Source organism: Bufo bufo, chromosome 3 (genome assembly GCF_905171765.1).
Source record: "Bufo bufo chromosome 3, aBufBuf1.1, whole genome shotgun sequence".
Taxonomy (NCBI): Eukaryota; Metazoa; Chordata; class Amphibia; order Anura; family Bufonidae; genus Bufo; species Bufo bufo.
In genome coordinates, this window is record NC_053391.1 from 581,440,062 (window position 1) to 581,452,350 (window position 12,289).

Genomic DNA, 12,289 nt, shown 5'->3' on the forward strand with positions numbered 1-12,289 from the left:
ACGTCAGATCCTGTTCGACATCATTACAGGCGCTGTGACGCTACCAAGAATCACCGCCGAGATGACAAATATCATATTTTAGAGTTTATTTTTGCACACATAAACCGCCGGAAGATCTGGTGGGAACAAACCGGTTTTTAGCCGTAGTTCCTCGGGCGTGTCGGATCTTAAATCTACGAGTAATTAACAGTAAGGCGCATGTGTAGCGTCTTCAAAAGCTTCTATAAAGAAACTTGTTTTACCGGGGTACATTTGCCGAGACAACGTAATAACCTATAATTTATCACGTGGGTTCTTAAAAAGGACCATGTATTTAGTTTTTTAATTTATGGTCCGGCTTTTCTTACCCTGACAAAAAACGTTTTGAATGAGATACATGATGCTCAAATTTCTGTGGTGCACGTATTTGGTGAAAGCGTTTTGTATTTCAAAATTTTCGCAAGCCGCCTCCATAAGATCGTCGACGACTGCCAAATTTACCTTGACAGGCGGGAATAGTTCATCGTCTGTAAAATTTTGCAGTATTCCCTCGATAAACCTGATGTTTGTAAACAAACAGGTTAGCTCATCGTACAATTTCTGCCAACACGCGTAAAACCAAATTACATTGTCGGGTTTGCGCAACATTAGCGTATCCGCTTGTATTAACAACCGTTTTACAAAAATACTCTTTCCGGAACTTGAGGGCCCTGCTAAAATACAAGAAAATGGGTGTTGAAATTGCGCGGCCATGTTTAATAGCCGAAAAGGTAGTGTCGTAAATTCCATCGTCAGTCGTCTCTTTGTGTAGACGCACTTTTGCATTTTACATAGTGGTCTCATCTCTATGTCCCGACGCTTCCTATTTCTGAAAATGCTGTTTTTCTGTATACCTATTGTTTTCTGCGTCTCGGGATCGGGATTGCCCAAGTAATCCCACACAAGTTATTTTAAGCTGTCAAAATTAACAAGTCGGGTGTTAGCGACGTTGAGAGTTATACCCTTAACCTTTAATACTGTTTTCCTCATTGTTGAGTTTGTAGCCGTATGACTTTGGAAACGCAGAACTCGGTAATGTACGTGTCAGCGGGTATTTCGCTAGTTAGTTTGCCAAGAAAATCGCCCGACGGCTCTGCCATATTCTCTACTTACGAATATGACGGTGTCTGCAGAGTTTCTGCTGCAGCTGCTGCCTCTGTGACATAATATGATTTTAATAGGGTTTTATTAGGATTTTATTGGGATTGTAATAGTTTGATAGGGTTTTATAGGATTTTAATAGGAATTTATTAGGATTTTAATAGCTTAATAGGGTTTTATAGAATTTTTATAGGAATTTATTAGGATTTTATTAGGATTTTAATAGCTTGATAGGGTTTTATAGGATTTTAATAGGAATTTATTAGGATTTTATTAGGATTTTAATAGCTTGATAGGGTTTTATAGGAATGTATTAGGGATTTTATTAGGATTTTAATAGTTTGTTAGGGTTTTGACATGCTGGCATGTTTTGACAACTGTTTGCTATTGTTGCAGCTGCTCGTACATTAGGCCGACTATGTCTCGTAACACCAGTATTAACATTGTGGATTTTTAAATTTGGTACGTTTGTGTAAATTGACAACTGTCATGTTAGAAGCTAGATACAGTTGCAAGAAAAAGTATGTGAACCCTTTAGAATGATATGGATTTCTGCACAAATTGGTCATAAAATGTGATCTGATCTTCATCTAAGTCACAACAATAGACAATCACAGTCTGCTTAAACTAATAACACACAAATAATTAAATGTTACCATGTTTTTATTGAACACACCATGTAAACATTCACAGTGCAGGTGGAAAAAGTATGTGAACCCTTGGATTTAGTTACTGGTTGAACCTGCTTTGGCAGCAATAACTTCAACCAAACGTTTCCTGTAGTTGCAGATCAGACGTGCACAACAGTCATTAGTAATTCTTGACCATTCCTCTTTACATAACTGTTTCAGTTCAGCAATATTCTTGGGATGTCTGATGTGAATCGCTTTCTTGAGGTCATGCCAAAGCATCTCAATCGGGGTGAGGTCAGGACTCTGACTGGGCCACTCCAGAAGGCGTATTTTCTTTTGTTTAACCCCTTAAGGACATAGGACGTACCGGTACGCCCTATTTCCCGAGTCCTTATGACACAGGACGTACCGGTACGTCCTAACTTTAAATAGGCATTCCGGCGCCCCAGGGGTTAATCTGAACAGGATGCCGGCTGAAATCATTCAGCCGGCATCCTGTCACAACGCCAGGGGGGGTCATGTGACCCCCCCCCCCCCGTGTCGGCGATAGCAGCAAACCGCAGGTCAATTCAGACCTGCGGTTTGCTGCGCTTTTTGCAGTTTCTGATCCCCGCGGTCCCTGACAGCGGGGATCAGAAACTTTAGAGTGCCTAAAATCAATATTTCGCAGGCGGTGGGGGCGTTGCGGGAGGCGGGGGCGGTGCGGCAGGCGGGATCGCGATCCCCAGCCCGCCTCCCCTTGAAAATTTGTTGGCTTCTAGTGGGTTATACCAGGGTGCCAGCACATTGCTGACACCCTGGTATAAACGGCTGACATCTGTGCAGATGTCAGCCGTTTAATCCTTTCCATACCGCGGTCCGTACAGACCGCTGTATGGAAAAAGTTAACTGTCATCGGTCAGGGAGCTCCCTCCCTCTCCATCGGGGGGCTGCTGTGCCTTTGCAGCCCCCCGATGGAGAGAGAGAGAGAGCCCCCCGACAGCCCCCCTCAGCCCTGTGCTTACCCTTCCCCGTCTGCGAAGTTGTGGCAGATGGGGGAAGGTTCCATGGCAACAGGACGCCTGCTCAGGCGTCCTGCTGTCCATGGTGCTGAACAGATCTATGCTAAAAGCATAGATCTGTTCAGTGTAAGTAAAATACAGTACAGAGCCCTATATAGGGTTCTGCACTGTATTATACAGACATCAGACCCACTGGATCTTCAAGAACCAAGTGGGTCTGGGTCATAAAAATGTAAAAAAATAAGTTAAAAAAGTTAAGATAAAAAAAAAAACATTTATCACTGAATAAAAAAAAAAAAAAAAAAATACACTACACATATTAGGTATCGCCGCGTCCGTAACGACCTGATCTATAAAACGGTCATGTTACTTTCCCCGCATGGTAAACGCCATAAAAATAAAAAAATAAAAACTATGAGAAAATAGAAATTTTGCCCACCTTACTTCCCAAAAAAGGTAATAAAAAAGTGATCAAAAAAGTTGCATGTACGCCAAAATAGTACCAATCAAACAGTCATCTCATCCCGCAAAAAATGAGACCCTACTCAAGATAATCGCCCAAAAACTGAAAAAACTATGGCTCTTAGACTATGGAAACACTAAAACATGATTTTTTTTTTTTCAAAAATGAAATCATTGTGTAAAACTTACATAAATAAAAATAAAGTATACATATTAGGTATCGCCGCATCCGTATCGACCGGCTCTATAAAAATATCACATGACCTAACCCCTCAGGTGACCACCGTAAAAAAAAAAACGGTGTAAAAAAAGCCATTTTTTGCCATCTTACGTCACAAAAAGTGTAATAGCAAGCGATCAAAAAGTCATATGCACCCCAAAATAGAGCCAATCAAACCGTGAAGTTATTGTATAAAACTTACATAAATTAAAAAAAATTGTATACATATTAGGTATCGCCGCGTCCGTGAAAACCTGCTCTATAAAATTACCACATGATCTAACCTGTCAGATGAATGTTGTAAATAACAAAAAAAAAAAACGTGCCAAAAAAATCATATGTACCCTAAACTAGTACCAACAAAACTGCCACCCTATCCCTTAGTTTCTAAAATGGGGTTACTTTTTTGGAGTTTCTACACTAGGGGTGCATCAGGGGGGCTTCAAATGGGACATGGTGTAAAAAAAAACAGTCCAGCAAAACCTGCCTTCCAAAAACCGTATGGCATTCCTTTCCTTCTGTGCCCTGCCGTGTGCCCATACAGTGGTTTACGACCACATATGGGGTGTTTCTGTAAACTACAGAATCAGGGCCATAAATAATGAGTTCTGTTTGGCTGTTAACCCTTGCTTTGTAACTGGAAAAAAATATTAAAATGGAAAATCTGCCAAAAATGTGAAATTTTGAAATTGTGTCTCTATTTTCCATTAAATCTTGTGTAAAACCTAAAGGGTTAACAAAGTTTTGTAAAATCAGTTTTGAATACCTTGAGGGGTGTAGTTTCTTAGATGGGGTCACTTTTATGGAGTTTCTACTCCAGGGGTGCATCAGGGGGGCTTCAAATGGGACATGGTGTCAAAAAAACAGTCCAGCAAAATTAGCCCTCCAAAAACCAAACGGCGCACCTTTCACTCTACGCCCCGCTGTGTGGCCGTACAGTAGTTTACGGCCACATATTGGGTGTTTCTGTAAACGGCAGAGTCAGGGCAATAAAGATACAGTCTTGTTTGGCTGTTAACCCTTGCTTTGTTAGTGGAAAAAATGGGTTAAAATGAAAAATTAGACAAAAAAATGAAATTCTCAAATTTCCTCCCCATTTGCCAATAACTCTTGTGCAACACCTAAAGGGTTAACAATGTATGCAAAATCAGTTTTGAATACCTTGAGGGGTGTAGTTTCTTAGATGGGGTCATTTTTGGGTGGTTTCTATTATGTAAGCCTCGCAGAGTGACTTCAGACCTGAACTGGTCCCTAAAAATTGAGTTTTTGTAAATTTCTGAAAAATTTCAAGATTTGCTTCTAAACTTCTAAGCCTTATATCCCCAAAAAATAAAATATCATTCCCAAAATAATTCAATCATGAAGTAGACATATGGGGAATGTAAAGTCATCACAATTTTTGGGGGTATTACTATGTATTACAGAAGTAGAGAAACTGAAACTTTGAAATTTGCAAATTTTTCCAAATTTTTGGTAAATTAGGTATTTTTTTTTGCAAAAAAAATAATTTTTTTGACTTCATTTTACCAGTGTCATGAAGTACAATATGTGACGAAAAAACTATCTCAGAATGGCCTGGATAAGTCAAAGCGTTTTAAAGTTATTAGCACTTAAAGTGACACTGGTCAGATTTCCAAAAAATGGCCTGGTCCTTAAGGTGAAAATAAGCCCGGTCCTTAAGGGTTAAGCCATTCTGTTGTTGATTTACTTCTATGCTTTGGGTCGTTGTCCTGTTGCAACACCCATCTTCTGTTGAGCTTCCGCTGGTGGACAGATGGCCTTAAAGGGCTTCTGTCACCCCACTAAAGTGATTATTTTTTTTTGGGCTAGTTAAATTAGTTATATTGCGATATATGAAAATATAATGCTCTTACTTACTTTGATTCAGCAGTTTCTTCTAAAAACGAAGTTTTATAATATGTAAATTAGGTCTCTACCAGCAAGTAGGGCAGCTACTTGCTGGTAGCAGCTGCAGAAAACCGCCCCCTCGTCGTGTTAATTGACAGGGCCAGCCGGGATCTCCTCCTCCGGCCAGCCCTGTCGGCATTTCAAAAATACTGTGCCTGTGTTCATTCGGCGCAGGCGCTCTGAGATGAGGAGGCTCGCCTCCTCAGCACTCCCTCAGTGCGCCTGCGCCGATGACGTCTTCTATTTCGGTGATGTCATCGGCGCAGGCGCACTGAATCAAAGTAAGTAAGAGCATTATATTTTCATATATCGCAATATAACTAATTTAACTAGCCCAAAAAAAAAAAAAAAACACTTTAGTGGGGTGACAGAAGCCCTTTAAGTTCTCCTGCAAAATGTCTTGATAAACTTGGGAATTAATTTTTCCTTCGATGATGGCAATCCGTCCAAGCCCTGATGCAGCAAAGCAGCCCCAAAACATGATGCCCCCACCACCATACTTCACAGTTGGGATGAGGTTTTGATGTTGGTGTGCTGTGCCTCTTTTTCTCCACACATAATGTTGTGTGTTTCTTCCAAACAACTCAACTTTGGTTTCATCTGTCCACAGAGTATTTTGCCAGTACTGCTGTGGAACATCCAGGTGCTTTTGTGCAAACTGTAAACGTGCAGCAATGTTTTTTTGGACAGCAGTGGAAGCCTCTGTGGTATCCTCCCATGAAATCCATTCTTGTTTAGTGTTTTACGTATCGTAGATTCGCTAACAGGGATGTTAGCATATGCCAGAGACTTTTGTAAGTCTTTAGCTGACACTCTAGGATTCTTCTTCACCTCATTGAGCAGTCTGCGCTGTGCTATTGCAGTCATCTTTACAGGACGGTCACTACTAGGGAGAGTAGCAGCAGTGCTGAACTTTCTCCATTTATAGACAATTTGTCTTACCGTGGACTGATGGCAAGGCTTTTGGAGATACTTTTATAACCCTTTTCAGACTAATGCAAGTTAACAATTCTTAATAGTAGGTCTTCTGAGAGCTCTTTTGTGCAAGGCATCATTCACATCAGGCAATGCTTCTTGTGAAAAGCAAACCCAGAACTGGTGTGTGTTTTTTTATAGGGCAGGGCAGCTGTAACCAACACCTCCAATCTCATCTCATTGATTGGACTCCAGTTGGCTGACACCTCACTCCAATTAGCTCTTGGAGATGTCATTAGTCTAGGGGTTCACATACTTTTTCCACCTGCACTGTGAATGTTTACATGGTGTGTTCAATAAAAACATGGTAACATTTAATTATTTGTGTGTTATTAGTTTAAGCAGACTGTGATTGTCTATTGTTGTGATTTAGATGAAGATCAGATAACATTTTATGACCAATTTGTGCAGGAATCCATATCATTCCAAAGGGTTCACATAGTTTTTCTTGCAACTGTACTTGTTATCAAAACCCTGGAAAGTTGGGTGCCACAATTAGCTATTGTTAATATTTATAAATGCTACATATCTGTGTTAGATAGATATGTTGAATATCTGTGATAGCTGTGAGTATGAAATAGGACAAAATAGGAAGACAGAATCGGCATCAGGTAAAGTTGAGTGTCACAATTAGCTATTGTTAATATTTATAAATGATACATATCTGAGTTAGATGCGGCGCTCAAATATTTTGCCTAAATCACGGATGCCTTTGATTTATTAAACACGATCATATATAATTAAAAGCAAATTTAATTTCAAAGATTGCAGGTCCACTAACAAAAGGGAATGCGAATAGAGTCTGACGTAGGCGAATGTAAAACCGGCTATAAAAATGTTAGTTTTTTTGTTGCGCGTGTAGCGCAATAAGGGCGTAAATAGATAGATAGATATTAAAAGATAGATGGCTATGGACGTGTCTGTTCATGTCTGTTAAGGTCGCAGAAAGTCAAGCTATTTTTAAAACTTAAATGAGTTGTAGCCTGAATATAACATATTAGTAGATAGATAGATAGATAGATAGATAGATAAAAAGATATGTGATAGATGGATAGATAGACAAATAGATGACATTTTTTTAGTAATATTTTATTAATTTGGATTATAGATAGATAAAAGATTTATAGATAACAGATAGTTACTGTATATAAATATATAAGAACATGCGCTGACATGTCTGACATGTCTGTGAAGGTCACAGAAAGTCAAGCTATTTTTAAAACTTAAATGAGTTGTAGCCTGAATATACCATATTAGGGCTTGTCTGGACAGCTGGAAAAGGGGCGTGGCCACCTGTCACTTTGAGTTTCACGAAAACAGCTGCGGTATACTACTCACTACTAAGTCGCCGTTTTTTGGGGCATATGGGTTCCACCCGCAATTCGGCACATTTTCTGGTACGGAGACTTCTGGTATACCTGAAGAGGAACGATTTTCATCTATTTGACAGAAAATTCAAAATAATCTAAAAAAAATGGGCAGCAAGTATAAACGTATGGCTGACAAGAGACGCATGAATGGTCCGGACCTGAGAGTGGGTGATTCTGTGTGGCTGTCCACAAGAAACATTAAGTTGACAGTACCTTCTTGGAAGTTGGGTCCAAGGTTTATTGGCCCATATAAGATCACTGCCATTATTAGCCTGGTAGCCTTTCGTCTTGAACTTCCTCAGGCTTTGAAGATTCATAATGTGTTCCATAGGTCATTGTTGAAAGGATGTGTCGAACCTGTTGAACCGTTCTCCTTGCCTCCTGCTCCTGTCATGGTGGACAGAATTTCAGATCTCCAGGATAGTTGACTCACGAATTCTCCGTAGATCCCTCCAGTATCTCGTTCACTGAAGGGGTTACGGACCAGAGGACAAGATGTGGGTTCCAGCGGCCGACGTTAATGATAGTTGTCTGGTGAAAGCCTTTCACAGAGCTCATCCAGATAAAATCGGTCCTGGGTGTCCCCGTAGAAGGGGGAGTACTGTCATGGTCTCTCCTGCGACAGGGGTCAGAAGATCTAGGAGACTGGCTGCACGTGATGTGATCTGACAGCCTCTCTGGTTTCACTATTCTGTGTTGTTGCTCGGTATGACCACACCTCTGGTGTAGCTTAAGTGGTAATTCCTACTCCTCTATTTAGTCTGGCCTCTCCCATCATGCTATGTGGTTGATAGCTTATTTTGGTTGCGAAGAGCTGGTGTCTGGTTCTCCTCTGAGTTCCTGCTCGTCTGCATATTTTGAAGTTAAATGTCTTTTCCCTATTTCTTGTTTGTGGTTTTCGGCTACCATTTGGTATTAGGCCTGAGGGAGTCTCCTGTTCCTTCAGCTGGGAAGGAACAGGTCATCACTGGTCCTGACACTATTTCCAGGGCCCTTTAGGGTCAGATAGGGCCCTAGGTTCCAGCATATGAACATTCCTACCATCAAGGTCTGTTCATACTTATAGTAGTCAGGGCTCGGGTTAGGGATTCACTAGGTGGTGACCCTTCCCCCTTTCCCTAGTTTCCAGGCCTAGTACCTTTTCCCTTCCTTCTTGTGGTCGGTGTGGAGTTATCCTCCCACACTGTGCCGTGATAGCATGTTATAGAACAGGAGATGCTGATCAGATTGATATATCATTTTATGGGAAAAGATTCCTTATAATTTGTATTTCATTCATTTAAATTTCTGCTCATTCTGGGCTTCGAAGTCAAGCAGGCAGTCCTATCAGTGATGACAGCCTTCCTCTATGACTGTGTATACACAGGTAGCTGTCAATGACTGATCGGACCGCCTCCTAGACATAAAACCCCAGAATGAGCAGGAATTTAAATGTATAAAATACAATTTATAATAATTATTTTCCTAATAAAACTATATATCAATCAGCTCAGCTCCTCATGCTCTATAATATACTGCCTGCATATTAATTTGAATTTTCATGATGACAGGTTCTCTTCAACTTGCTCACCTTATAAATATAAGATGACTCTGGTCATTTTGTCCCAATCTATACAGTAACAATTTAATTCAGTAAAACAGGATGTGTCATATCCATCCATCTGCATGGGAGATATGTACCGGTCCCTACATTTTAATGCTGTTGGTCCCATCCTTATCCATTCCCCCAATGTGGAGATATCAGCCTTTTATGTTCATGCAATTAGGCTCTATGTGCAATGAGGGCATTGTCATAGGACATAGAGGCTCCACTCATTCTCTTCCCGGCTGCACCCCCAACACTTTGACTGACAGGGCCAGGCAGTGAAGACGTAGTCACATGGCCCTGTTGTTTTGCGTCAGCATATTCGGCGGACTACATGGCTGAAGATTGCCCATCTACCTGGCTGAACACTATGAACATGTATGTACATCTGGGCTACATTGCGAACATTTGTTACATATTATGATGCCTTGCGGAGTATATTTTCAGGACACTTTGAAACTAATAAAATAAAGCTATAAATACATAACATATTATCTATAGGTTATCTCAAGATAAAAATGTGTAAAGTGTTCTGTAATCTCTCAGGTTCACATTGTGTCACGCTCTTCTGTTTTGCCTCCACACAGGACACCATACATTAGGTGGAAATATGTGGCTAAGAACTTTGCCCAGGTAAGGTGTAAGTTGAGACAGGCCATAGATGGGAAGAACTGGCTCCAAACCAACTAGTGTCATGATATATTTAATGATTGGGATGCTGGTTGCTCTAGAGCAGGGATCAGCACCTTCCAGCACTCCAGCTGTTTTGAATCAACAACTCCCAGAATACTCCTTTCATTTCTATGGGAGTTACAAGAACAACTGTGTAAGGTCTCTTTCACACGAGTGAGTTCCATGGATTGGACTTGCAGCATATGTCAGCGAGAGCATGCGTCCTGACCTCCCAGCACTCATGGGGTCGCATAGCATTATATTAATTTATGATGCTATGTAACCCCTACAGTTCTGGAATGTATTGAATAACACTGACCTAATGCTGTCAGTGTTATACAGGACGGGATGTCAGGACGGGTGCTCTCGCTGATGCTTGGAACTCGCTCGTGAAAGGGACCTAAGCTGCATGCTGGGAGTTGTAGTATCACAGTACTTGGAGTGCCAAAGGTTGCTGATCCCTGTGCTAGAGATACACCCATATCTTTTTTGCTGATCCCTGTGCTAGAGATACGCCCATATCTTTAGTTACATGTATTGTAATGGCGTTAATGTTTTACTAAATGGAAAATGGCTCCCACTGTTGCATAGTTTTATGTGCATTGCTGTGGTCCATTCAAATGCAACAATGAAATAGTTTAATCAGTGAGGGCCAAGGCAAGGAAATCCTAATATTCTTAAACCCCATGAATGACACGTGCAATGAATCATTATTAGCATCTAGTACATGACTGTATTTAAAGGGGTTGTCTCATTTCAGCAAATTACATTTATCATGTACACAAAGTTATTACAAGGCACTTACTAATGTATTGTGATTATCCATATTGCCTCCTTTGCTGTTCATTTCCAGCGGTGATAACCACCTTGCAATCCAGCAGCGTTTGCCATCCTTGCACACTATAGGAAAAAACACCAGCCTTTCTGGGAGTGCCAGGACTTTTTCCTATAGTGTGCATGCACGGCCGCCACTGCTGGACTGCAGGGTAGTCATAACCGCTGGAAACGAGCAGTGTATAACGTGATGAAAAATGAATCCAACCATCAAAGGAAGCAATATGGACAATTACAATACATTCGTAAGTGCCTGGTATTAACTTTGTCTACATGATAAATGCCATTTGCTGAAGTGAGGCAACCCTTTTAAAGCACCTCTGTCATATGGTAAAGGCGCTTTACTTACTGAAGTTACATTATTGTCTCAGTCGTTAACAAAGCCATTATTCTGAATATTTTCTAGGTTCCTTCTTTTTTTTCCCCTATTCCTTTACTGTATGCATAAGACAGTGGTGTGTGCATAGCTGATAGATACATTATAGTATAGCCACTTTAAAGGGGTTTTCTAGGAGTTAGATAACCTGTCTTCAGGATAGGTCTTGAATATCTGATTGCTGGGGGTCCTACACCCGGGACCCCGCTGATCAGCTGTTTGAGAAGTAAACGGTGCTCCTGTGAGTGCCGTGGCCTTCTCTCTGCTCAGCAAACACAGTGCTGTCTATTTGATAGCGTCTGTGCATGGTATCACAGCTCAGCCCCAATCATTTAAATGGGGCTGAGCTGCACCTAGGCCATGTGACCGATGAACGTGACATCACATGGCCTAGGGAAAGCTGGGAGAAGGGCACGGCACTACTGTGAGCGCCGCTGCCTTCTCAAACAGCTGATCAGATACTGGTGACCTATCCAGAGGACAGGTCATCCTTATAAAAGTTATTGTCCCTTTAAGGTGACAATAAAAAAGAATGTACAGTATGGTGTGAAATATAATCTGTTTTTAATTTTCTCAATATCACTAGTTCCTTGGCTGTGTGTTTTTTTTGTACTTTATCATGGTCACACTCTGCACCCCGGTATTCAAAAACATGAGCAAGCAGCCATTCAGTACCAAGACCTTGGTGCTTTCCATCTTCCATGCCACCCTGCCTGGTAAGACTAAGAGCAGACACAGTCCATGAACAAGAGAGGTGCTGTTTCTGGAAGTAAAGCAGATCCTTTTCTCTAACCTCATAAAACCCCTTTACGTACTTGTTACGCTCCTGCTATTAACCACCCGTTCCCCACACACATTCAGTTATCTCTTATTTCAGCCACTAAGTCTGTGTGTTATAGCTGTACTATTAATTGAAAACTGCCTGTATTAACTTGCTGATGGTGGACAGATGGCATAAAGACCTGGGTGGGCTGGAATGTATTTAGATTGCATACATTTCTGCAAGAAATATTTTTATATTTCTCGTACAGACTGAAATTTTCAACTAGACATGTCACTGGAAAAAGTACAATGCCAAGAGGTGAAGAAAAGTACATCGGTACTTTTCTTCACCTCTTGGCATTGTACTTTTTCT

At 41.0% G+C, this 12,289-nt stretch overlaps 1 protein-coding gene across 1 annotated transcript in view; it reads left to right on the forward strand.

Annotated features, from left to right (window-relative positions):
• LOC120993919 (sterol O-acyltransferase 2-like) overlaps positions 1–12,289 on the forward strand; it is an 88,411-nt gene that overhangs the window by 57,033 nt on the left and 19,089 nt on the right. The window contains exons 5-6 of the mRNA XM_040422382.1: positions 9,860–9,905; positions 11,741–11,870. Of these exons, the coding sequence (XP_040278316.1) occupies positions 9,860–9,905; positions 11,741–11,870 (176 nt within the window). The remainder of the gene's footprint in view (positions 1–9,859; positions 9,906–11,740; positions 11,871–12,289) is intronic.